Source organism: Castor canadensis, chromosome 1, assembly GCF_047511655.1.
Source record: "Castor canadensis chromosome 1, mCasCan1.hap1v2, whole genome shotgun sequence".
NCBI classification, from domain to species: Eukaryota; Metazoa; Chordata; class Mammalia; order Rodentia; family Castoridae; genus Castor; species Castor canadensis.
The window spans coordinates 7,222,072-7,249,217 of record NC_133386.1 but is presented as its reverse complement, the minus strand read 5'-3'; the positions used below and the strand labels follow the sequence as shown (position 1 = coordinate 7,249,217).

General features: G+C 40.4%; 1 protein-coding gene across 4 annotated transcripts in view; it reads left to right on the top strand.

The window, feature by feature from the left end:
- Map3k4 (mitogen-activated protein kinase kinase kinase 4) overlaps positions 1–27,146 on the top strand; it is a 109,047-nt gene that overhangs the window by 66,873 nt on the left and 15,028 nt on the right. Inside the window, exons 4-17 of one of the 4 annotated variants that reach the window (XM_074070918.1) lie at positions 1,673–1,915; positions 4,468–4,614; positions 8,097–8,254; positions 11,745–11,861; positions 13,165–13,264; positions 13,361–13,444; positions 14,518–14,784; positions 16,044–16,193; positions 18,047–18,208; positions 18,672–18,805; positions 19,566–19,644; positions 20,456–20,522; positions 23,761–23,857; positions 24,639–24,797. In XM_074070918.1, the coding sequence (XP_073927019.1) occupies positions 1,673–1,915; positions 4,468–4,614; positions 8,097–8,254; positions 11,745–11,861; positions 13,165–13,264; positions 13,361–13,444; positions 14,518–14,784; positions 16,044–16,193; positions 18,047–18,208; positions 18,672–18,805; positions 19,566–19,644; positions 20,456–20,522; positions 23,761–23,857; positions 24,639–24,797 (1,964 nt within the window). Of the gene's footprint in view, positions 1–1,672; positions 1,916–4,467; positions 4,615–8,096; positions 8,255–11,744; positions 11,862–13,164; positions 13,265–13,360; positions 13,445–14,517; positions 14,785–16,043; positions 16,194–18,046; positions 18,209–18,671; positions 18,806–19,565; positions 19,645–20,455; positions 20,535–23,760; positions 23,858–24,638; positions 24,798–27,146 lie in introns of all 4 variants that reach the window. The other 3 variants (XM_074070909.1, XM_074070935.1, XM_074070928.1) reach the window with 3 other exon arrangements.

Sequence of the window (27,146 nt, the reverse complement as noted above, 5' to 3'; positions counted from 1 at the left end):
TCTAAAATAAAAATCTCAAGCCTGAGAGGCCACTCAGTGCTTCTTGAACTGTATAACTAATTAAATGACTCAAAACCAGGTTTTCTGATAGTTGGACCTTGATTGTTTTCTCATTGAACCACACTGCCACTACAATGAAAGTCATAATGAACTCAGGTTGTAGTGTGTTTTAAGTTGGCATGCTGTGAAAGTGGAAGAAGTCTTTGCAAAGGTGTCATGAGGTGAGCCTTGGAAAGCAAGGCTTCTGAGGTGAGGCTGTGAAGGGAGGAGCATTCCTAGGTAGGCCGGCAGCTTGGGCAAGGGGTAGGCGTAGTGTTAACATATGTGAGGGTCGCAGACATCCTTCCTGTGTGGGAGGTCAGAGGAGAGGTGAGGCCTAGTCAGGGAGGGTCTGGGTATCAGACTAAGTTCTTCAGGCCTTATTTGGTGGATGGGTAGGTGGAGGCCTTGAAAATGTCAGGTGTGTTGCTCATGTACAGCAAACACTGGCTGACTGCCGAGTGAATGCTAGCCGAGGTTGTACTTTCGTAAGCACGTCAGAGTTATACTTCGAGACGGTCAGTTTGGCTCCTATGTAAAGAACAAATTAAAGGTCAAGATGTGAACTGAGGAGAGCAGTTAAGAGCTCACTAAATGACAGGGAGGATAGAGATCATTGACATCATGGAGGCAGAATAGCTACAATTGGTGATGTTAAAAGTTGAAAAAAAGGCGAAGTTTTCAAATTTTGATGACTTGAGTTCTCTCAGTAGAAGAAGGCAAGGCCTTTGAGTGTGATTGCTCAGAATGATGTCGCCAGAGTCTTCAGAACAGTGGGATAAAAGTATAAGGAAGTAGAGGGGACAACTGAAAAGAATGGTTAAACGACATTAGGATTCCAGGAAGTATCAGATAATAGGAAATTGAGTTGGTACCAACCAGGCTGATCTCAAGAATGTTTTTTTTCCTCAGGATTATTAGGAAGTGTTACTCAAAAGGTGAACAGAGGAATTGGTTGAACTCACTGTTGCTTTTTTGTGTTTGTTTCCTTAGTGGCACTGAGGTTTGAACTCAGGGCCTTGAACTTGTGAGACAGGCACTCTACCACTTGAGCTTATGCTTCCCGTACAGCTGGGGTGACACCACACCCAGCTTTTATTGGCTGAGATGAGGTTTCACAGACTTTTTGCCTGGGTTGGCCTCAAACCTTGAATCTCCTGATCTCTACCTCTGGAGTAGTTGGGATTATAGGTGGGAGCCACCACTCCTAGCTTAATTCAGTAATTTTTATGTTGACATAAATGGCTACTTAGGATGAGCTGTTTCCTGGTTCTGTAATATTTTCTCATTTTAATAATTCTCTGGTTTTCCAATCTAGAGATAGTTGTGGGTAATACTGTATGTAACCTTAAAAATGAGGTGTTATGATGCTTGTAAGTAAGATGCTAAAATGTTAAAAAAAAGAACTTCATTCTTTTACTACTATTTTGGTAAAAGTATCCGAATTTGGTTTTAATTCTTATTATGGTTTCCTAATAGTCTTAGGACTTCTTGCATCTGTGTTGGAAATGTGGAAATGCTGAAGATTCTTTCCCTTTGAAATTAGTAAATCTAGAGAATAGTGTCTTACTACCATACCTGGAGGACATTGTCCCATGCAGTCTTTTAATCTCTGTCTTGAATTTTTGTACAGTTTTCTGAATTTCCAGATCCCATGTGGGGCTCAGATTATGTACAGTTGTCTAGGACGTCTCCTTCTCCGGAGCAGAAGTGCAGCGCTGTGTCCTGGGAGGAGCTGAAGGCCATGGACTTGCCGTCCTTCGAACCTGCCTTCCTCGTGCTCTGCCGGGTCCTGCTGAACGTCATACACGAGTGTCTGAAGCTGCGACTGGAGCAAAGGCCTGCGGGAGAGCCATCTCTCTTGAGTATCAAGCAGGTTTGTTTCAGACTGTTGTGCTATTAGTCTACACACTTACCCTTTTTATTTGGGGGATTTTCCCCAGTAATTATGGCAAATAGTGAAAAGTGAAAGTGTTTTTAAGCCGCTCTTTTGAGGCAATTTAAAATGATTTTTACCTGTAGTTCTCAAAGATAACATTGTTTTTCAGCCTTTCTGTCACCCACTTCCTTGTTCTTAAAAGTGTCTAAAAATAGGGTGAAGATGTGACCCTCTGTTCCCTTCATTTTTTTTTCCTTTTTTAAAAAGTTTCATGGCATTACAGGGGTTTGAACTCTGGGCCTCACACCTGCTTACTCTACACTGAGCCACACCCCAGCCCGTTTATGTATCTTCATCAGTCTTTGGTGACTAGGGCCTTGCACATGCTAGGCAAGTGCTCTACCACTGAGCTACATTCCTAGCCCACAGAATTCATTCTTAAGAGAGACAGGTTAATAAATTCCTTCAGTTTATTTTTTTGTTCTCTTTGAGGTATATGTAAACAGAGTATGCAGAGGAGATATTTTGGACTCTTTACTTGCTTAAACAATCGTGTGGTTTCAGTAGTAAGGACGGCTTCTGGTCTCCTGCCTGTTGTAAGTTTAAGGTGGGGTCTTAACAAGGGGTTGATATCCAGGGGCAGCAGAGGAGTGACTAGATGCAGTTTTATTGAGCAGAGCGACTGCTACAGCATGTCTTTGTTTATGCTTTGTGGTTTCACATGTTGACATTCTCTGTGTAAAATAAAACTTTTCAGATCCTGTCTCCAAAACAAGAAAGATGGGTGTGTTTTTTGGTAGACCATCACATCCATCACATAGAGATTGAAGGGCTAGGAGTTGCTTGGCTCTGTGAATGACAGGACTGAGCAGTACAGATCAAGGAAAGACAGGCCAGTCAGATCATATAGCAGGTACACAATAGGATCTGTGTTTGTTTGCTTAGTCATGTGTAGAACAGGATAGAACAGGGTGGCTAATGGAGGTGGGTTGGAAACATGCCCTTCATCACTTCTTCACTTTTTTTGGAACTCAGCACCACCCAGAGCTGTTTCCATGTTAGCTCTGCCTCCTCACCATCTTGTTTTGGTTGTTGCCTCACTGTACACTTGGCCAAACTTTTAATTTGTCCTCTGTTACCTTCTAGTGACATAATTAACTCCCTTCCTCATAAATCAAAGGATTCAGAAATGCAGCCCAGTAATAGTAATAGTACAAGGTGGAGTTTACTTTTTGCTCTTCTGACTATTAAATAGTAATTTATGTTAAGCCACTTTGAAATGTTACAAAAATAATACTTGGATTAACATATAAAGTAAGACAAGAGTAGAAATTTGGGGTCAACTGTACTCAGGTCAGCTGTAAGGACCTAGGTATGTCTTTGTATATTCTGAACAGAGTACTTTTTAGTAGATTTAACTATAGCTATAGCTCTCTCATCTCTCATTTTAAAAACAATCCATGTTTATTTTAGAAAATTTGAAAAGTACAGAAAATGATAAAAATAAAAATCACCTTGTTCTCCCACTGTAACATTTTGGTGTGCTTCCATCTATTTGTTTTTCCTGCGTGTGCATATTGCTTATGAGAGAAAGGGAGAAAGAGAGAGAATGAATATGAATGAATGAGAATCCCCTCTTTTCTCCATCTAGTTTTCAAAAACAAAAGGTAAATGGCTGAGGTAGTGCTCTGCTGTGTATAGGTGTAACCATAGTTTATTAAGCCCTATTGTTACTTAAACAATACTGTGATAAACACTTATAAGTAAGTCCTACCTACATTTCTATGTCTTGAGTATACAGTGTAACAGTGAGTGAGTTCTACACTTTAGAATCTGGAAAGTTGGCACAGGTTACTTCCTACAGCAGCTCTGAAGTTCCTTCTGTGTCGGCTGTTGTTTATGAGAACAAATGCAATTGTCAGTCTTGGTGATTTGAATTTATAATGGGAAAGAATTCCCAGGTTGTCTCATTTCAGCCTTTACTCCTTTATAACATCACCTGTTGGATGTTATAAAGGACCTGTTGCCTGTCCTTTTTGTTCTGTTTTCTATCCATCTAATTTCATCAGATTAGTTAGTTTGCTTGTTTAGACAGTTACTAGACTTTTTTGAGGGGCTCTGTGGTATATAAGTATATTTCAATCCATATTATGCTTTTGGTGAAAATTTACCCATTTCATTTGGAGATTTTTCTCTTCTGTCGCTTGTCTTATAATGTAAACGAGTAGAAAATTGATCTTATTTTGTAGAATTTGGTTTCAATATTAATTTATTTGTAGCAGAGTATTTTCCCTGGGTATGATGTTTTCCCTGTTTATCCATGCTGTAATAAATTCCTTTGTTTCCATTATTTTGTTCTTACTCAACTTATACTACTAAGATATTTACATACAATAAGTTGATCAAGAATCTGGAAACTAGTTCAGGTTTCACAGTGGTGGGGTTCCTGGTTTCTGAGCTTTTGAGGATTTCAGGAGGAATGTGTGAGAACTGACATCTCATGTGGTCAGGATGTGTGAGTGACAGAGCTTGGGTCTGCTCCCTTGCAGCTGGTGAGAGAGTGCAAAGAGGTCCTAAAGGGTGGCCTTTTGATGAAGCAGTACTACCAGTTCATGCTGCAGGAGGTTCTAGACGACCTGGAGAAGCCTGACTGCAACATCGATGCTTTTGAAGAGGACCTGCATAAGATGTTAATGGTAAGGGAAAGAGGGGATGTTTCTTGCGTGTGTGTATGTAGGTGAATAGGGTAGGCTTTGACCTGAATCTTTCCATCTGGTAGTAGATTGCATTTGTTTTTTCTAAACCAACATTTTCAAAATCCTCAGTGGCTTTTAAGTTGGCATTTTTGACAAATCTTAACCTAGTTCACTGTTTAATTGTCCATCATATAACAGATTGACTCAGAAATAGAATCAAATCACTCCTGCATTACTCAGCCTCCTCACAGCAGCCATTTTTATAATTCCTGGGAGAGGTACTAGGGGCTTTGCATAGCTCTGGAAATAGTGAAGAAAAATAAGAAGCTCAGTCTGGTGGGGACTGATTGTAGTAGCTGCTTCCTCACCTGCTCCCAGGACCAGGTAGAAGGATGCCAGAAGCATGCTGAGCTCCCCAGAAGGGAACTTACCTGGAGGAAGCTGGATCTTAAAGATGAATCAAAGGTTCCTCAAGGAACTTGGCCCATTCAAGGACTAAGTAGCTTTATGTGGCAGGAATAGATACATTTTTATTTTTCCCCAGACCGCCCCACATTCCTGACCTCTGTACTCTCGTTTCTGTTATTTTTTTTCTTGGTAAAATTGCCCCCTGCTTATATGCCCACTTAGGACTTAGTTTTTCTCCAGAAAGCTTATCTTCAGAGAGTTTTAACCTACATTTATCTGTGCCTTCTTTGAACTCTCAGCAGTTACAGTGAGATGTATACTGTAACATAACATTTAAATAGGGACTCTTCTCAGGGTTTCCTGAGTAGACTGAAAGCTTCATGAGCCTGGAGCTATAAATGTAAAGTTCTTTTGTCTTCCACAACGTGTGGTAGAATGTATTTTGTGGTAAGTGCGTGCTAGGTTCATTAAGGTAAGTGAATAGATAATCACGTAAGGTGGCAGGTTCATGAGTTAATAAGAAAACCATAGCTTAGAGATGTTTTGTGACTGCTGTCATTCTTGCTTGACAGCTCACTGTGTCCAACTGGCTGTAAACTCTCCAGGTACCGCTCTTGTTTTCTAGGCTGGACAAAAAGAACAAAAGCACCTTGCCAGCCAAGTGCAAGCCTTTTATCAGGGCAGTAGGGCTCTCCTGGAGGCCCTGCCCAGCCCGTTTCTCCCACATCTTATTGACTAGACCTGTTGCATGCCTTTGTAACTCTCAGTGGAGGCTGGGAAGTCACATACAAAGCAGTGTCCTACCCTCAAATGAAGGAGAAAAGGAAGAAGATGATGGGGAATTGGCCTTATAGTATCCAGCATATTGTGAGAAATAATTTTAAGGAGTTTGAAATTATTTCCTAATTGTTTGGGGAGAACACATTGAAAGACCAGTGTATGAAATGGCTGCACTTGGAAATACTGCTTTTTTTGGCTGTGGGGGAGGGGGAAGCAGTACTGTGGTTTGAACACAGGACCTTGCACTTACTAGGCAAGCTGCTCCCCAGCCCTTTTTGCTTCAGTTATTTTTAGAATAGCGTCTCAAATGTAGGCTTGGATGGGTCTGGACACTGTAATATTTATGCTTCTTGCATAGCTGGGATGATAGGCATGCACCACCACACCCAGCTTCAGATCATGTTTACACATACTCTGCTGTTAAAACCCACCAAAAAAAGAGCAAAGAAAAAATTCCATGTTCCAGAAAGGAGGAAATTGACCACAGTATCCATTCTTTCACCTCCCAAGATAAAAAGGCTATTAACAGTTAATTGCCTTGAAATGTGAACTAAAATGAAAGTGGACTCAGCTCTCCATCCTCTTAGACATGGAGGGCCGATGCAGTGATTGACTAGAATCTGGCTATGGAGTAGGGAGGAGCAGATGTGTCTCTCCAGAGCTCTGCTGGCGTCTCAAAATCTGCACAGCATAGAAGCCAGACAGTGGAGATGCTGATTCTCCCACTGTAACCTGCCAGCCCAGAACACCTACCCTGTGGGAGCGCTGCTAAAGTGGGTGAGCCGGGACCAGCAAGTAACGATGCCTCTTTTTAATTAAAAATAGCAAAAAACAAACTGAAGAAACGCATTTCTGACAAGGCAGCAGGTGCTAAATCTGTTGGGCAGGAGCGAAGGTTCCAGAAGACTGGAGGGAGGGTTCTGGCTACAGAAAGCTGCAGGCCCCAGCATCCAGAGCAGCTGAGGGTCCAGTGCAAGACTGTGCCAGTGTAGCATATGCACATGCTGGGATTGGAGTGACACGACCTGTGTTGAGAAAGAAGTGTAAGGATTCAAAAGAAATGACGGGAGTGGTGGGACTTAAGGATCGTTTGCATCTGGGAGAGGTGAGGGCGTCCAGCTGGTACAGTGAGGGGAATCGTGAAGTTGATGATTAGAGTGAAGGGTTCTTAAATTGGCCTGAGAGCACTTGGGATTGACTTTTGTTTAGGAAAAGAGATGAGTCCAAAAATGCATAGTGAAAAGTTCCTCAGATTTCAAGAGGAGACAGGTCTGCAAACACATGTTGGGCTGAGGAGTACTAGCACCTTTGCAGAGTCCCTACCATGTGTCACTGTCTTTTTTCTCTTTTGCTTTTTAAATGAGAAGGTGAAATGGTGGTGGTTTGAAAGTAGCAGCAGAAGCCTGATGATGCCAGTTCTAAGATAGTTGCCCCCTGAGAGGGCATGAGGGAGAAGCCACCTTTCAGGGAGGCCAAGGAGATGAGGGAGCCCTGAATGAAGGGAATGGGTGGTTCTGGGCCTGGCACTTTCCCAGGCTTGCTTCACCTGGGCAAAATTATGGTGGCCCAATAAAGGGTTGGTTCACACACACAACTTCAGTCATAGTGGACCCAGGCCTGCAGAGTCTCACCACACATAACCTGGAGGCAGAGGTTCTAGAGCAGTCAGATTTAACAGAAGAAAATTGTTTTGCCATGAAGCCTAGCCTTGTAATTTACTGAGTTATTACTGGATCCTACAAAAAAAATTATCCAATGAGCTCTTCAAATGTAGCTTGGTGAAAAACCTGAAATCCAAGGACAGGGAAAACTTGCATAAAGTTCTAAGTATAGAAAGCAAGTCACAGCCAGTTGTGGTGCTGCATTCACCCCCACTCGGGAGGTGGAGGCAGGAGGCTTGTGAGTTTGAGGCCACCCTAGACTACATATGGAGAAACTGTCTCCAAAAAAAAAAAAAAAAAAACAAAAAGGGAGAAAGAGGAGGTTGCCTGCCTGCTTGCCTTCACGGTGTAGGGAGCACAGTGGCAGTTGGGCAGTGAGTCAGGCACCTTGTTTCTTCATACTGACAGCACACTTTGTGTCAGGAGGTGAAATTGTGTTGTCTCCACAGCTCTGAGGTTCCCAGTCTTCCTTAGACACAGCGGGCAGTGGTGAAGAATGTTCCTTCCCTGTGTCACATGCTCTGTGCGGTCCCTTCCATCTTGCAGTTCTGATTTAGAGCTTTCATGGTAACAGGGGAACTTGTGAGTTGATGAATTCTCTCAAATACCTCTTTTATATTTTTGTGTTCTAAGGTATATTTTGATTACATGAGAAGCTGGATCCAAATGCTACAGCAATTACCTCAAGCATCCCATAGTTTAAAAAATCTGTTAGAAGAAGAATGGAATTTCACCAAAGAAATAACTCACTACATACGGGGAGGAGAAGCACAGGCTGGAAAACTTTTCTGGTAGGAACGTTTGCTTTGGAGTGCAGCCTCCTTCCTCTCTCCCTGTCCCTCCCCTCCACATGCTCACTGATTCTCTTTGACACATTTGAATGTCATGTGCACAAAAATGCCATCACTCCTATCTGTTATGTGCTCTCTCTTCTGAGTTTTGAGCAGTGGTTCAAAAGTGGTTCAACCAGAGTGCTCTTGCCCCCTCAGGGGTCTTTAACAATGTTCGGAGGCAGCTTTGATTGTCGCAGTGGGGAACATGCTGCTGCAACCTAGTGGATAGAGGCCGGGGGTGTGCTGGTCATCCCGCAGTGAACAGAATGGGCCCCCACAGAACTATCCACTCAAAATGTCAGTCTTGAACTTGAGAAACTGCCTTAGAGTGAACCTTCTTGCTTTTGATGTGTTGTTTCTACTAAAAGGGAGGAGAATTGAAATCCTTCACAAGTAGAGTAGACCTGTGTGTTTAGTCTTGGTGGGGATATTCGGAACTTAAGTCTGTTTTCCCTGAGGTAGTTCAGGGATGTAATCTTATCACAGTATCTCTTTATAAACTGGTTTTCATTTGGTGAAAGAAGAGTATTGGAACCAGGACAGTCTTGAGGAGGGAACACAGTCACTGGTCTGCTCACTTGAGGAAATGAGCATCTTTTTTGAGTCAGGCTGGCTAGTGAGCCCGGCTGCTGGCTGCTTTAGTCTGACTCTCTTTGGCTCGGGATCAGGTTGGTGCTCTCCTTTGCTGTGGATCCTGCTGGTGGTGGTGCGGCCTGCCTTCAGCCACTTTGTTTCTTCTGCCCTCTTTTTATGAGGTGTGCATAGGCACTTCAGTTGTTCTTCCTCCTTCCTAACATGCTCTGGGATTTCAGCTTCCATGTCATGTGCTCTTCCAACTGCAGAAACTTGCTTTTCTTGACTCTATCAGTCTCTGGCCCTCTTTTATCCCATTTCATTTGAGTGAGCAGTGGACTTGCTCTTGGCCTTCAGGCTGTGGTCCCCAGGCTGATCCACCTTGCTTTCCCAGTTGTCTTCATTCCCATTGTCAGCCCTCTTCAAGAGTGCACACTGCTATTGTCAACATCACTCCCCTCATTCTTCACGATTCTGCCTTGCCTGTGATTCCTTCTGTTCACGTGTTCTGTTTTCATACTGTCAAACTTTGTTGAAGAAAGATGTTTAAAGGTTCCTGCTAAGTTTTACTGTAAACCATGTCATGTGATTTCACTGCTCCTTCAGTTCCTCCTGTCATTGTCTTTCAAATTCCCTGTAGTACAGTTCTTGTTCCTTGTTCTGCAAAGCCTTCAGGCCCCCTGTGGCCTGCTGGCTCTGCTGCTCTAGTTCTTCAGTCATCCCATCTGCTGGGCAGCAGCAGCATCTCCTGCCCTGTAGATCTCTTTCCCAGGTCCAGTCAATGTGGAAACCCCGACTCTTCTTCCTCTAACACTGTCTCTGAGGACGTGGCCAGAGAACCTGTGCTTATCACTCCATGCTTTTCCTAGGTTCTCATTTCTTGCCTGTATTGGTACACAGTTCTCAGTAGTGTTCCTGCTTATCCCGGAGTCCCATACAGTTAACTCTTAACACCAGCAGCACAGTGCTCTTGTTAAGTGGTGCATCAGACCATCTTCCTTTCAGAACATCCAGTGACATCCTGTCTGGTGAGAGTGCCTAAACAATGCCCCGTGAGGCTGGGTACACTCTGATTTCTTACTCAATCTTTGTCCTCTTCTCCTCCTGGAATATGCTGTGCTTACTGTACAGCCATGGTGGCTCCTCTTCAGAGGCTGTACATGCTCCTGCCTCATGCCCTTTGCACTTGCTGGTCTCTCTACAGAGACATCTCCTGCCCTGTTATGTTCATGACTCATGTTCCCACTTCCTTCAGATCTTTATCTCAACATTACCGCCTGCTCACAAGTATTTCTTAGCTTTTCTCCCTCTCCAAAGCACCTAGTAATACTCTGTATATTTTCTTTCTTTTTTAAAAATAATTTATTTCCATCCAGTGGAGGGCTTTTTATCTCTTTTCTCCACTGCTGCTCACCACATAATAGGCATTCAGTAGTTGTTGAATAAATCCACCCTGATGTCCTTGTATTATATTCTTAAAAACATGGTTCTAATCAGTCCCCTTCTTCTCAGGTATTTTAAAACCTGCTTACCTTGATCAGCAAGAGCTCAAACTAGGCCTTCTGCAGCCTGAACTCAGTTTGCTTCCTGGTCTTATGGACACCCTTTTTACCACAAATACCCTCCGTCCCTTGTAGATTGAACTTTTTCTTTGTTTTTGATGGGGTTGGGACTTGAACTCTGGGCTTCATGCTTGTCCAGCAGGTCCTCTACCGCTTGAGTCACACCTTCAGTTCATTTTTGCTCTGGCTGTTTTGGAGATGGGGTTTCACAGACTGTTTGCCTGGGCTGCCCTTGAGCAGCAGTTCTCCTGATCTCTGCCACCCAAATAGCTAGGATTACAAGCATTTCCCACTGGCACCCCACTTGGACAGTTTCTTGTTTCTAAGCATGCCTCTTGCTTTACACCATCATTCCTCAGTCATACTTACTGTTCTTCCTGGACTTTCCTTTCTCCTGCTCTGTTTGCTTCCCAATGGGTCCCCTCTTCCTAGTGTCCTCCTCCTGTCATCATTCTGCATTTGTTGCCATTGCCGGACACTCAGGTCATGAAACCACTTTGCCTTAACTAGGGCTGATTGTTGTCCTCTGAAAACAAAGTTGTCACACCACTTACCTTCTGTCACATCTGACATCAGTTATATACCTACCTGCTCTCCTTTCCTTGAACCTTGTTGAGGTCAATAAATCTTGAACTTTTCTGTAGTCACAGGGTGTGTGTGTGTACTTGGGCATTCATTTAAACACAAGTTAAAGAATTAGCTATGCCTGTAAAAGCTAAATGTGAAGGAAAATTTAAAAACAGTTTCATTTAAAGAATTTACTTTGCCTTCTTATCCTGTCGTTTAGTTTATTCAAAGCATTTAATTTTTAAATTTTTTACTGATGTATTTTAATTGTACAAAGGGTTTTCACTGTGGTATTTTCATACATGTTTATAAAGTTCTTTAACCAGATTCACTCCCCTATTCCTGTTTCTTATGCCTTCTTCCCACTCCCCCTACCTGTTTTTTTCTTTTACAATTTTTAGTGGGTTTCATTATGCCGTTTTTATGCATACATATTATGCACTTCAGTCATATTCACACCATCACCTTTTCTTTATTTGAGGCATTTTAATTCCATTTTGAATATTTAAGATAGAAGTAACATTTGTGTAGTAACCACATAGCCACTATGAATGCAGTTTAAGATTATATGTTTATAATGAAATATTGTGGTGTAGAATAAAGATAGGTGTGTGTTATAACCTACACTTCCCAGTTTTTCACATTAATCATGATTTTATATTAAAAGAAAACTCCCATTGTGGTTGATTTTTAAGCTGAGGAAAATTTTCCTTCTCTGCTTTGTTTCTGTTATTTTTGTTGCTTAGTGACATTGCAGGGATGCTGCTGAAGTCCACCGGAAGCTTTCTAGAGTTTGGGCTGCAGGAGAGCTGCACGGAGTTCTGGAGCAGTGCTGATGACAGCAGTGCATCAGATGAGATAAGGTGGGAGCCGGGTTCCTTTGCCTTTTGTTTCTTATCTCTCAGCCCTGAACCTAGAGGGAGCCTCTTTCAAACCAGGTTATGCTGGGCAGGAGCGATCTGGAGGACATGCAACAGGCCTGTTTATTAATATCCCTTCTTGTCATATGTCTTTGGTATAGTTTTCTTTCAGGGTGAACTTAGAATTTATTTAATAAAAACAGTGCCTTTAGAGAAGGGGATAAAGTTGACTGAAAATGAGTATAGATAATACTCTTGCTGCTCATATTTTCTGGAGTGTCTTTAAATAAATGCTGTCTCTGTCCTTTTAAACCTCTGTAGCAGTCCATTGGTACTTTAAATGACAGTTGATACATTTTTATTGTTTTTGTGTTTATTCCTTCTGCTGAGCACTAAGTACATGAAACCATTCTTATTTGTTGAATGTCCTCCAGTTCTATGAAGACATTATTTAAATTGAACCACTGAAATTGCTACTTCTTTTTGTGGCATGTTACAGTCAAATAGATTCTTGTGGCCATATATAAGTAATGTCATTTGATCCAACCTTAGCAGGTACTTAGCAAGTGAAACTGACTTCTCCAGAGCTACAATTTTTTTCTCACCATACAAAGTTTGACAAAAAACGAATGTTGCATTCAGAACACATGGGATGTCTTTATGCCCAGATTAAAGAAAAGCATTCCACCTAGATGCTTACCAGGGGAAACTGAATAAGTGAGAATTGGAGTGTATCAGTTTGTAGGCCTTGTAGTTTTGAGATCTAGCATTGTAGATTCAAAATAAACATGAGACTTTATTCATTCAGATGGTGAACTAGAAAGTAACTCGTATGGTGCCACCATTGTTTATTGGGATGGATCTATGAGTGCTTTCTATATAGCGGTGAGTGGGAGTGGCTTGTTCCAATGTCCCTTCCCAGGTGCGCTCCATGGTATGGTGAATGTGGCTGGAGAGGCCCACTAGCTAGTCACACAGCCCGCATGGCCAGCTGAGGTCATTAAGCACTTACCACACATGTCTTTTTAATTAGATTTTGAATGAGCTGCCAAGAACCTTCTCACCTTCTAAGAAATCATCATAAAGCTTTAGAAAATTGTGTTTACTGTTCCTTGAAGATTGTTAAAAGTATCCTACTTATATTTAAATGACTCAGGTACTTTCTATAAAACAGTGGGGAGCAAGCTCCTCACTCCCAGTCATTAAAAGCACCTGCAGTCTTTGTTTGTTGCTGTGATTGGGATTTTCGCACCCTGTACCTGGGTGTGCCCTTGTGTGCACTGACTGAGCTTCAATCCTCTGGCAGGCGATCGGTCATAGAGATCAGCCGGGCCCTCAAAGAGCTCTTCCATGAAGCCAGGGAAAGAGCCTCGAAAGCACTGGGATTTGCTAAGATGCTGAGAAAGGTGAGCTTACAAACTGACTAGCTCTTACTCTTTTCTTATTTCTTTTATCTTTGGAGAAAGCTAATCCTAAAGAGGTTTCTTTGTAACTGATCCTAGGACTTGGAGATAGCAGCAGAATTTATACTCTCAGCCCCTGTTAGAGATCTCCTGGATGTTCTGAAAGCAAAACAGTACCTAAAGGTAAATACGTAAGATTGTGTGCTTGAAATATTTTGCCTTCCCTCCTTTCTTCTAAAACAGGCAGATTTTTTCATGAAGTCCCAGAGAGTGAGCATTGTAGGTTTTGGAGGCCACACATTATCTGTTACAGGACTGCCCCACAATTTCTCAGTGAGGTAATTAGAAAAATAAACTTTTTTGTACTTATACTTTACCTTAATAATTAAGACAAATAACCAAATATTTGCTCATACTATCAATTCAGCTTTATATATATTAAATACTTTATAAAAAAGATAATACTGATTTTAAACAATGACTTTATTTTACCCTCACAGTTCAGAGTTTTTGAATAAATCCTGAATGCCACTGTCCTGATATCATTAGAGGTACTTTGTGAATCCCCACCCCACCTTTACTCCTCTTTGTTTGACATTTATCACTTTTGCATCTGTATATTATGTCACTGAAAAGTGTATGCCAGGCCTGGGGTAGCATGTGCAGCCTGGAGAAGATTGTGGCATCCGTGTCTCTTGTTAAAATGATCTCGGGAAGGCTATCTATCACATTCAGGCCCACAGCATCAGGTGACTTTAAAAACACCACATACAGACAGACTAGCTCTGACTGAGGTTGTTTCTGGCTCACCTCCCTCCAGGATGGAATTTCTTTGTTGTTGAAAGTAAAACAGTGAAAGGTCCTGCAGTGGAAAAACTTTGCATGGATACCCCTACCCCGACCCAGTGCAGTCTATTCCCAGGCTCTCTTTCCACTTTTCTTTCAGTCACTCTGAACCCAGATGAACTCAGCTACGTTAAGTTCCCCTGGCTGCTCAGATTAATGCTTTTCCCACATCTTCTTCTCTGAATATGCTTGTCATTTCCTAGGGTTTCTTTTTTTCTTTTTTTTTTTAAGGTAGCGGGTTACTATATATCCCAGGCCAGCCTTGAACTCATGATCCTCCTGCCTCAGCTTCCCAGATGCTGAGATAATAGATGCGCACCTCCATGTGCATAGTTTTTTTTTTCTTTTTAAAATAACATTTCTGTCTGTGCAGTGTTCCTTATTTTAAGACCAGATTATTTCTTTTCCAGGTACAGATTCCTGGGTTAGAAAACTTGCACGTGTTTGTTCCAGACACCCTTGCTGAGGAAAAGGGTATTATTTTGCAGTTACTCAATGCTGCTGCAGGAAAGGACTGCTCAAAAGATCCATATGATTTGCTTCTTGATGCCTATCTGCTTGTGACCAAGCACGGGGACCGAGCCCGTGACTCAGATGATGGATGGAGCACATGGGAAGCCCAGCCCATCAAAATCATGCCTCAGGTGGAGACTGTGGATACCCTGAGAAGCATGCAGGTTGGTCTTTCTCAGTTGCCACTGCCACTGTTCTTCCCTCCTCCTGGCAGATGCATTACTTAGAATATGTTCTGGTAAAGTGAATCATTTGTAGCTTACAAAAGATTGTTTTAACTGGCATGCTAATCTCAAACATATGCTTCCCCAGAATGTGCATCTGAGTTTCACTAAGTAATTTGCAGCATAATTTGTACTAAAATATTCTAGCAAGTTCTGTTAAGTATGTTAAATTATATTAGATTATTTGAAATAATCCATGTACTTTATTTGTAAAATACATGTATTTTATTTATTTCCTTAGTTCAGTCATGTATTCAAGTTTAGAGACCCATGACCACAGTTCCAGAAATCTCAGTTCCCTAGGTGCTCTGCTTATTGGCTGCTTAGCTTTCATTTTGTAGTAAAGGCTGAGCTACCTACTGAGAATCCCAGACAGTTTCTGTAGGACCCTTATATTACTGTGTTTGACTGATGGACAATGATGGTACATGTTCACATGCAACTGGAACTGGTCATGTCAGCCACTGTCTCCTCCACCCCTTAGATTTGTTCTTTCTCTTGTATTCCCTGCCTGAGTAAACCATGCACTACCTACTCACTTGTTTAAGCCAGAAATGGGACAGTTGGTATAAATCCAACCCTGTGCTAACCATGGCAGGCAGGAGCCATCCAGTCAATGATACTTTCCCTGTGTTCCCAGGGTCACTGCCATAGCCAGAAAGTCACCACCTCTCGATTTTTCTTTCTTGTAGTTTTTCTACTTCAAACTTCATTTTCTCTCCTCCAGATCTATATTTGATTATTGTTTTGGTACTTTGAGGATAACACAAAGATCCTGTTAAATGCTGCATTGACTATTTCTGAAGGAATAAAAGCAAGGCAGTCTCAATTTCTTAATGATTCGTTCTAGGCCTCTCATCTGATCTCACTCCTACTCCTGCCTTTCCTGTCTTCATGTGCTGCTCCAACACACACAACATACTCACACTCTCAGCACTAGCAATCCTAGACTACTGGGGAGTATAGAGTATTTCAAAGCTACCATGCCTGCCCAGGCCTATAGGATTGTTCTCCCCTTTGCTGAAGATCCAGGGCATGAGTGCCACTGGAATGCAGCACTTTGTGGGGCAGCTTTGTTGCAAGTGACTCTGGGCAGATGGCTGTTGGCTTGGTTAGCCCTGAGGGTGACTGGGGGTTGTGCTAGAGTGGGAAAGCGGTCAACTGGTCTGCTTTTATGCCCTATTTGTTTTTCTTCCCAGCTGGATAATCTTCTACTAGTTGTCATGCAGTCTGCTCATCTCACAATTCATAGAAAAACCTTCCAGCAGTCCATTGAGGGACTGATGACTCTGCGTCATGAACAGACATCCAGTCAGCCAGTCATCGCTAAAGCTTTGCAGCAGCTCAAGGTACCACACCATTCCCTCCACAGTAGCCAATGTCCTTGCCTTTGTATGTAACACTTTGGTGTGATGTGGTGTCATGTGTAGGACATGAGCTCTTACATGGCCCCCTATTCTCCCTGTCTCCTTTGTACACACTTTTTCATGTCTAAACTAAAAAATTCCTGGATCTTTCCTGAAACTGGAACTTTAGAACTGGGAAGCATAGGAAATTGAGCAGTTGTATGACCTCATAGTAGACATGTGGCTGTTTATTAGCAAAATTGAGATTAGAATTTAGGGCTCTTCCTAATGTAAATTTCTTTGTCCTTTAGCAATTTCCAATATTTTACTAGAGCTATTTCATATTGATAATGTGTAATCTGAAAGGTTTGTTATTTCATTTAATAAATAATTCAGCCAAATTCATTATAATAGAAAAAGCTAGTTGTAGACAGGTGCAAAGGCCTTCAAGGCCAGCACTTGTGTTCTTTCCTTTTCCACCACTCTGTATTTTGTATCCATTATCAGTCCTGCTTTCCTCTACACCTTTGCACAGGCCATCAGGTATATCTTCTCAGTTACGTGACGGCATAACTTCTTGAAGATACAGTTCCTGAAAGTATACTTGTTTGATCAACATTTGTTTTTGTTTTGTCAATCTGATTTGTCTTACTTGTGTCTAAATCTCTTAAAAACTGTAATACCACCCTAATACCAGAGCAAGGGACATTTGTCTTTTCTTTTAGTTTGTGCCAGTTAACTCTGGAGATAGCAAGATTTTATAAGATGTTGATTATTCTTGAGCTTAAGGAGTTTATAGACGCAAGGACCTGAATGGTCACAGGGAAGTGCAGAGGAGGAAGAAGTTTGAGCCTTCCAGTAGCATCGTGGAACCACACCCTGGAGCCTGTCAGTTGGGGGTTCAGCAAAACATGCAGACTGGGAAGCAGCTCATGAAAGGAATGCCTGGGGATTGATGTCTGTGCAGCACAGTTATGGGTCTGCTTACTAAATAGCACATTATTGGACTTAGTTGGATCTTCATATGTAAAATAGAAAATAATAGGAGATAAGACTGGTGAAATAAGGGTGGGCAAAAATTGGTTTGTTTGAGAGATACCAGATTTTATTTTCTAAGCCTCAGGGAGTTGTTGAGAAGATTTTGGGAGAACGTATTCTAACGACACGTGGAGGGCAATTGCCTGATGGTTACCGTGTATGCGCAGGCCTATTTAAGGACCAATTTGGAGTCATTGTGATACTGCTTGGAGCGGCAGTAAAAGCTTGAATTAAGGCCAGGTTTCTTAGCTTCTGCCCTATTGACTATTGGAGCCAATAATTCTTTGTCGTAGAGGTCCGTCTTGTGCATTGTAGGACGTTTGGCAACCCCCTGGCCTCTACTGACTAGATGGCAGTTGATTCTACCTCCTTATCCCAGATTTTTTTTTTTTTTTTTCCTGTTTTGGTCTATTAGGATTTGAACCAGGGCCATGTGCTTGCTAAGGAGTTGTTCTACCATCTGAGTTACATCCCCAGCCTGTTCTTCTCCCAGTTTTGATAACCAAAAATAACTTCAGGCATTGCCAGTAATATCTCTGGTGGTTGGTACACAAAAATATTAAAGGCATCAACAGCTGTTCAAAGACCGGGTTATGATTAGATGTTATCATTTTAAATGGATTTTTTTCATTTCGTATTTCATAAGATGTTAAATGACTAAACAAGCGAAAATGAAAATAACATAATTATGTCTGTATTATAAAGTCATTTTTTGATAACTGACATAAATGTAAAATGTATTGCACTAGTTAGCATTTGTGATGATGAATGAAATGTGACTGCTTCATTTTCATTAACCATGGTTTGGGGCTCTTCAGAATGATGCGCTTGAGCTCTGCAACAGAATAAGTGATGCCATTGACCGAGTGGACCACATGTTCACGTCAGAATTTGATGCTGAAGTTGATGAATCTGAATCTGCCACGCTACAGCAATACTACCGTGAAGCCATGATTCAAGGGTACAATTTTGGGTTCGAAGTAGGTACAAAATGAGAAAAAAAAATGTAATACAGCTTAGTAAATGTTTTATAACTTACAGAGAGTATTATGAATCTTTTACAGCAAATACGGTATTAATTGTAACCATGGCTTAGTTAAGAATGTCATCTTACATGGCTGCTGAATATCAGAAATGGTAGTTTTTTAAAATGTGTCGTTGTCCACATTTTGTGCTAACAGCTGTCTACTACATTTTAAAACATTAAGAGATGCTTGATATCATAAAAGAACATTCTTATTTAAATTTCTGAATAAAACATTTGCAAAACTGCCTTTTGAGACACTATGTAATTCTTTATACTATTCAGAATATATAGATTTAATTGGATTTTGCTTTTTGTTTTTAGAAAATGATAGTTTAGGCAAACACAGCAGTATATCATGCAGGAATTTCTATTATGGTTTTCTTCTTAATCTTGATACATGTAAACTCTTCTTGCAGTATCATAAAGAAGTTGTTCGTTTGATGTCTGGAGAGTTTAGACAGAAGATAGGAGACAAATACATAAGTTTTGCCCGGAAGTGGATGAATTACGTCCTGACCAAGTGTGAGAGTGGTAGAGGAACACGACCCAGGTAACAACCAAGTAACATGCTTCTTGTGCTGTGGTATGTGAGGTTGGTAGTTCCTATAAGTTATATGAGGTTTCTGAGCAGATCTCACAGAAAAGAAGCATTCTATACTCTATAGTGATCAGGATTTTCTTTTTAATGAAAATATATACATAGAAAGACCTGTAACTCTTAGAAAACTTTTTAAAAAGTGTGTTCCAGACTGAGTTATCTTTAAAGAGTCCACAGTCTCAGTGGAGAAGTCTCGATTTCTTTCTTTTCTCATGAAAGTTAAGCCTGTTAGTTACTGTAAATGGAAAACAAATGGGTAACCAGTGTACCTATTAAGAAGCCATTTTGGAATTTGCAGGGAAAATTGGGTAACTCATCTGTGAGGCTCAGTAGTAGTGCTGCTTAAGTAAACGTTGCTGCTACAGCTTCATAACCATGTGAAGAACAGTGGAGCATTGTGTAATGGCATTTTCCAAGTCAGAGAAACACAGATTTGCTACATTTGGGATTAAATAACTCATAAATAGTTACTGAATTACAAATGGGCACCAATATCTTCTAAAATCTTCCCTGCTTCCCATTGGCTTCAAAATAAAAAATTTTTAAATGCCATTTGTCCTTTCCCAAAAGACCTAACTGTAAACTTAACTAACCTAGGTTTTGTCCTTGCTAATAATTGTCCAATTATATTACTTTCAGAATTATGCAGTCTGAGTCTGCTGTAGCATTTTTCTAGTCTGCTTTGTGATTTTTGAACATTTTCATGTGACAGGTGGGCAACTCAAGGATTTGATTTTCTACAAGCCATCGAGCCTGCCTTTATTTCAGCCTTACCAGAAGATGACTTCTTGGTATGGAATATTCTAAGTTTCTTTCATTTAAAAAAAAAAAAAAAAAAGGTTGTAGGTTTGGCTCAAGTAGTAGAGCACCTGCCTAGCAAGTGTGAAGCCCTGAGTTTAAATCCCAGTCCTGCCAGAGAACAACAACAACAAAAAACCCCAAATGAGTGATTATTTTCTATTCCTTGATCATGTATTTTTATCTGTAATTCTGCTGATGATGCAGAGAAGTTAAAGCGCTTTTAATAGCACAGTGAGAGCCTCACTGCTCTTTGCTTTCCATAAGGGTAATGTTCAAGGTGTTTGTCAACCCTAGTGCTGCTTCTGAGATACTCGTTAGCTTTGGGGTTTTTTATAAACTGACACCTTTGTTGCTGCTTTTTGGAAATGTAATGAAGAAAAAGGGTTAGCTATTTCCCTTTGGCCACCATCATCAGAGAGCGTAATGCCAATTAAATGTCACTACTATTGTTCTGATAAATTCCATCAGATCAAAAATGTGTTCAAAATGTGAATTTATTTTATTTCCCAGTAGTAGAGACAGAAATACATGAAAAGTTTTTGACTTATGCATATCACTGTGCTATGGGGAATTGACTGCTAATTTGCTTTTATTTATGAAAACATTTTATGCTATATTTTTAAAAAATTATGTATAATTTGCATTTAATTTGTTTATATTTATTTTGTTTTAAAGTAACCTTGAAAATATTTACTTAAGTCAGTATGTCTCCTTTAAATGAATTAAAGAGCTAATTTAGGCTGCTTATGCAATTTAAAATATACTTGCGTTCTCTCCTCTTCCACTTGCCTTGGTTTCTAGAGCTTACAAGCGTTGATGAATGAGTGCATTGGCCATGTCATAGGAAAGCCGCACAGTCCCGTCACAGGTGTGTACGCTGGTAAGACAGCTATTGCAGCATTTCTCCTGGGGTACATTCATTTGGATGAACAGATCATCTTGGTGGTGGTGTCACTTCTAATGGAATAAGCAGTATTTAAGAATATTTAGGACAATGACAGTGAAAGTGTCAGAAATGAGGTATGCAAAGAACACTGTAATAATCTCTTTAAACCCGGCAGGAAGATTGAAATGCTGACATAGGTATTCCATGCTAACCTGCAAGGTTGAACTACATTTTTAAACTTTCTGTCAATACTGCATTCTACTCTTCTGTTAAAATCTTTGGGGATGAGGAAGAAAGACTGAAGGAGGTGTTGCCTCCTTTTTTCTGTGGGTGGGCGTGGCCTCTGCCCCTGTCCCTGTTTCTTGAAGGAGTGGAGCCTTTGTTTTCTCCATGATTTTCCTGACTTTCCCCACTCCCTGTAGCAGATTCTCATTTGATTTTACTTTTAGAAAATCAAGTTACGTTATGCCAGAATATACATCAATTACATTTTTCAATTGTAGTTAGCGTATGGTGGAACTTTAAAGACAAAAGTATTTAAGAAGAAAGGACTGTCTTATGTCATTCCTGATATAGTGTATAAATAAAGCAAGACTGTCCTCACATGTAGTAAGTACCCCAAAATGAAGATTTAGAAATTTTCTAAAATTTTGAATTACACACACACAAAAAAATCACAGATAATAAATTTGCTGCATACCAGCTGTTTTTCTTACAGGGTAGTTGCTAGCCACTGCAAATATTAAAGGAATATGCTTCAATTACTGTTTTTTTAAAACCTTTAAAATGCAATCAAATCATAGAAGCTTTGTTTTCTCCAAGGCTATTATGAAAATGAAAGTTGTTATTTTTAAACTATTTGAGTGTTTATATAAAGCATACTGTATTATCAGATTTGTGGTTGAGCCTCTTATCATGAACCAAACTTGATTCTCTTATCTTAAAATATTTTTCTAAGAATATATGATCAGTAAAAATCACTCAAAAATATTTCATTACTTAAGAAACCATTAAGTTTATTTATTTATTTTTAATGGGACTAGGATTTGAACTCAGGGCTTTGGCTTGAAAAGCAGAAGCAGGTGCTTTGCTGCTTGAGCCACACCTCCAGTCCATTTTACTCTGGTTATTTTGAAGATGGGGTCTCATGATTATTTACTAGGGCTGGCCTCAACTGCCATTCTCCTGGTGTCAGCCTCCTAAGTGGTTAGGATTATAGGGTAAGCCACTGTTGCCTGGCTAGGAATCGTTTTCTTTATAGAAAAATTACAACATAGAAAAAATATGTAGAAAAATAGATAAAATGTACATTAAGAAATTTTTCAAGGTGGACAAAATTACAAAAGAACAAAGATATGGTGCCATAATCTGTAGTCAATCACTAGTAACATTTGAGTTAGTGATCTTCCAATGTGCCTTTCATTCCCCACTGCTGGTGGGGCAGTTAAGTAGTTGTGCCCTCTGTATGCCTGTGTTGTTCTTTGTCCCCTCAGCCACATGGGATGGTGGAACTAAACTCAGAGTCAGATTGCCTGACAGCAAGTGACCTGGGGCTGCTCATGTAACATCATTAACCTCCTCTTGAAATGTATATAAAATGGTGTGCTAACAAGCATTAAACAAGGCAGCAACACATTGTAAGCTCTACTGTCCCACACACAGTTCCGATGACCTATCTTTTTTGTTGCGGTTATTTTTTCTTACTTCCTCTCCTTCTGCTCTAAGCACATACAGCCTATCTTTCCATGTTTTCTGAATATCCCTGTAATTACATAAACATCCTCTGTCGTGCCTTTCTCTGTGCTCCTACACTCACACAGGGCTGGTGCTTTTCTTGCCATTTACTGGATAAGCATGGATCATATTGGATGTAATAGCTTGCTTTTTTTTTTTTAATCTGATGATTATAGAAATTCCTCCATGTCAGAGGTGCGGATCTAATTCATTTTCTTTTGTGACCACATTGTGCCCATCATGGATAATACTATAATTTTTATGTCATTCTTGATGGACTTTTTTTGTTTGGGCTGTGAAAACATCTCTATAATAAGTTTACCACTATCGAAATTTGAAGATCTATGTTTATGGGCCGTTTGGATTTTCTTTCCACCGACAAAATGTCAGTCTTGGAACCTTAAATATACATACTCTTAAAATAAATGTGTTTTTAATGCATGAAGAATATTAAACTTGTGCTTGCAAGGTTTTTTTTTTTTTTTAAAAAACCAAAATGTATTTATACCTTCGTGAGCAAATTTTGTAGCAATTTTTGACTGAGTCATTTCCCCTATCTTTGCTGAATTAATGACATCCAAAGCAAATCATTTTTTCTTTTACTTTTGTTGCTATTGAAATTCTTCCACTTGGCACTATGATACTTGAGGTAATGAAGCAGAGGCATCAATTGCCTAGCTTTTTGTTAACAACTACTTGATTTTTGTTTTGCAAGGGAACTTTGCATCTCTTATTTTGGTGTTTCCATCCCTGCTGGTAGTGTTACTGAAAGGAAACAAATGGAACTGTGAAAAAAGGGGATTTCCATTTAGGCTAAAATTACTAACATGTGAAGAGAAAACATGCTATTAAAAAAAATAAGGAAGAATAAGCTAGATAATTAAAAGGAGAAGTAAGAGGAAAGCTTGTTAGAATAGACCAAGTAGCACACGTACCATGACTGCTTATATTCAGTTATTGGGAAAGCAGCACTGTGGGCATCATTGCAATCACTAAGTGAGATCTCTAGTGTTAAATTTTCATTGGAAGAAAGACAGTAAAATTGTGCTCCATCTTCCGACTTGTTTGGCCTAAAGGAATGGAATAAAAGTATATAATGACAGACCCCAGAGCAGGACCTGTTGAAATGCCTGTAGGACCCAGAATCTTTTTAAAGTATAGATAGCATTTAAAAAGCCTTTTTTATTAAAGAAGTGTCAAATAAATCACATTTTCATATATGTCTAACATAGCTTCAATCATTTGTTTGGCATACATTATGTTTGGTGGAGAAAAGCTTCAGTGTGTAATTAACTTTATTAACTTCCAAAAAGTGCTATTTTTCTTGATATTTGTGTACATGTGACTTTGCACTCATGTAAAAGGGCTTCCTTTGGTCCCTGGCAGAGTTGAGTGGCACTGTGCTGTGTTCTTGCCGAGGGCCTGTTTGGACTCTTCTCTGTTGCCTGCTTTAACAAGTTGCGTTTGTCTCCATTATTGCCGGCAGCCATTCATCGGAACAGCCCTCGTCCTGTGAAGGTGCCTCGATGCCACAGTGACCCTCCTAACCCACATCTCATTATCCCAGCTCCAGAGGGATTCAGGTATCCGACTGTTTCTCGGATTCTCTGCGTGCCTGCCTGTGATCTTGGAACTGCGTGCTTGCTCTGGGAGCTCAGTGTTTTTTCAGCCTTCTTGTGCATAGCTTTTTAAAGCTCTTACTTCCATTATCTTGAAGACATACCACACTGCCTTAGTTGCAAAAGAAAAAGACACGCAAATTTAAAACAGACCTGTGTCTTTCAGGATAACTTAGTTTTTCGACTTCTTTGTAACCTCTAGCTACTAAATGCTTTCTGGCTTTGGAGTAATTCTTTCCTTTTCTTTCTTTGAAAACTTACCTTGGAAAGACGAATTTAAGTATGTATAGCATAGTAATATTTGAAAAACAACATTCAACATCACTTACAGAGTAGAGAAAGCTCTACTTTGCAGTCTTTGGTTTCATGAGTATGTATAGTTACAAAGCAACTTTACACTGGAGTGAGTTCAAACACTGATGCTGGGTTCCTTGAATGTGGTGGCATTTCTGCATCTCAGGCTAGTAAGCACCCTCTCTCCCATGTGGAATCACAAGTTAATTTTATTTGACAGGATTTGCTGGGTAAGGACCACAGTTAGTTTTTAAGTCTTTGAAATTAGGTTTTTTTCTTTTCTTTTCTTTTTTTTTTTAAACACCTAGACCTGAATCTCAAACAGCACTCTGCACTTTATATTTTTAAATAATTTTCACTTCCTTGCCATGTTTTATTTTTAGTTGAAAACCCTTTGTGAGTCCATCCCCTTTTCTCATCTGTGTTCCTGAAGCTTTTCTTCTCGCCTTAGCACTCGGAGCGTGCCTTCCGACGCTCGGAGCCAGGGCAGCCCTGCTGCTGCTGCTGCTGCCGCTGCCACTGCCACCGCCGCCACCACCTCCGGCCGCCCTGGCCCCTATGGTGGTGACTTTGTGCCGCCCAAACCCATCAGCAGTGCCCCTGATACCAGGTAGTCTCACTGCACCAGCACCATGCTTCCTTCCCACCCCTCATGTATGTGTCCTTCCTCAGGGTCCTTAGCTTTAGGGTGTCACAGAGGATGACTGGGCTACTTTCCTCTGGTTTGTGTGTCACAGTCCCCCGCCTTGACACAAGTCAGTATGAATAGACCATTTGCCTAATGTTAGTATTTCTTTGGATCCAGCATTAGCAAAATGACAGCATTATCTCTGCCAGCTACAGCTGTATGGAGAGCGTGTCAGAGGGAGGAAGCAGTTTTAACAGAACAGGATATGAGCCCTTCGCAAGCAGGCACAAGTAGTTCAGAGGTGGTGTCCTGCTAACAATGTTAGGTAAATAAGATTTTCTAACCTTATTTCCTAATTTTAAATATTGATTAGAAGTAGCTCTATAAAAGTGGAAAATGAGTTCATGAGGTTTGTGTATTATTTAGCAAATAGATCATTACTAGAGAGAACTAGCAGACACTTGGCAAGCTCCAGAAAAATCTAACTCTCCTGCATTAAGTCTTTTGTGTAAGGGGCTCGAAGTTTTCTCCATGCTAGTTACTTTTTGGCATAGACTGTTAGGAAGTTCACATTTACTTAATGGAGAAAGGACTTTTGGTCTCTCTGAATTCCACTCCTGTGTCTGAGTAGAAGGGGCACTATCAGTATTCTCATCTTCCAGTACAGAGGATGAAATACAAAACTATCTGGATTGCGGTGATTTGATCAAAAAAGGAAGAGTTACGATGGAATTTAGTGCCCTGTATTCAGCTTATAAGAAAAAGTATAGTAGCAGGAAGATGACTGATGCTTTATAATTTGAAAGATTAAAATGTTCTTAAACTTACTTTAGTAATGATCTAAAATGTCTACAAACATTTTTAGTTTTCTCACTCATTCAAACAATTAATAGTCCTAATTTTAGTCATAAATGCCTATAACTTAAAAATATCCAAGTGTTTTACAGCTTAAGTAGTCAACTAAAAAATTAATGATTAACCTTGAACCAAATTCTCATTTGTCCTTTTGTTTTTATGTTTGGAGCATTTCATGGCAAATACTGCACATTTGCTTCCATAACCTTATAGGGCTACCAAGATGGTTGTTTTTATAAATGCAGTGCACAAAGTCAGAAGTAGTAGGGAACACTAACCAGACTGGCACCAGCTCCCAGGACTGCCACATCCACACTTACAGAACTGGGAATGGAGGAGGATGCCCCACTTCTTAAGGCTGAAGAATGTGGTTACAGGTGTTGATGTTTTACTGTAGGAGCTAAATGCCAAGGGACTTCTTTATGCATTCCAGATTATGCTTTACATAAGTGGGGTGCTTTGGTTTTTTGGGGTTTTTTTTTTTTTTAGCATATTACAAACAGCATTTCATAAGCGTTTGTCTTAAATTCGGACATACTCGATGTCTAAGAATTTCAATAGCATCACAGTATACTATCTTGAAGTCCATTTATTTTTTAAACAAAGTAACCAAGCTTACTTTAGGGCAGTATGTTCATGGCAGCAGGTGGAGAAGAGCAGAGCCGCACAAAGACGTGAGGGGATGGTGTAAAACCCCGCCTGCTTTCAGGCCTGCTCCCAAGCCTACGGAGTGAGCCATGTACATTGATGTGAATTGGTTCATCACTGTAGAGGCATATTATGCAATCCCAGAGCCCATGGGGATGCAGAGTGACACCCATGATTTCAGGATTTGCCTGTCTTAGAGATAGAGTAACCAAAGTTCAATTTCACTTTGCCTCAGAGTGTTCAGTGGCATGTTTCACTGATTTAATTTGGCCTAGGTATTATCTATTCTGGGCTTAAATTCTCTGGCCAATTTTATAAAAATATTTTTGAAGTGCACTTGCTGGAGCCACCTTCCCCTGGTACACAAGACTTCATTTTCAGGAATTTTTCAGGCTAGTTGTTACACCCTAGAAGTTGGCAAACTCTCCGACCAAAGCCCTCCCCCCCCAATACACACACCTCACAGCTAGTTGTTAAACATTCACAAATATACCTCTTCTTTTAAATATGTGGTTTTTTAACCTTGCAAAAATCTCTAAAGGTCCTGGAATGGACTTATTTCAACTGTAGAAAACAAGAAAGGTTGAGGTGATGAGTGCTGTCTCTGTCACACAGTCTGTGTCACTGCTCAGAAGTAGAATGTGTGCCTTCAGCACAGTTTTCCATCAAATGGGACCAAGCCTTTGTGACAAAGTACACGGCAATAGAAACATCACCCTCTCTTCAGACTTTACAAGTGCTATGCTAGGTTTCAGGGTTTAAGAAAATATTAAAATAGTGCATATTTCATGACTTAGGTAATAGACTATGTTGCCTTTAATGTATTTA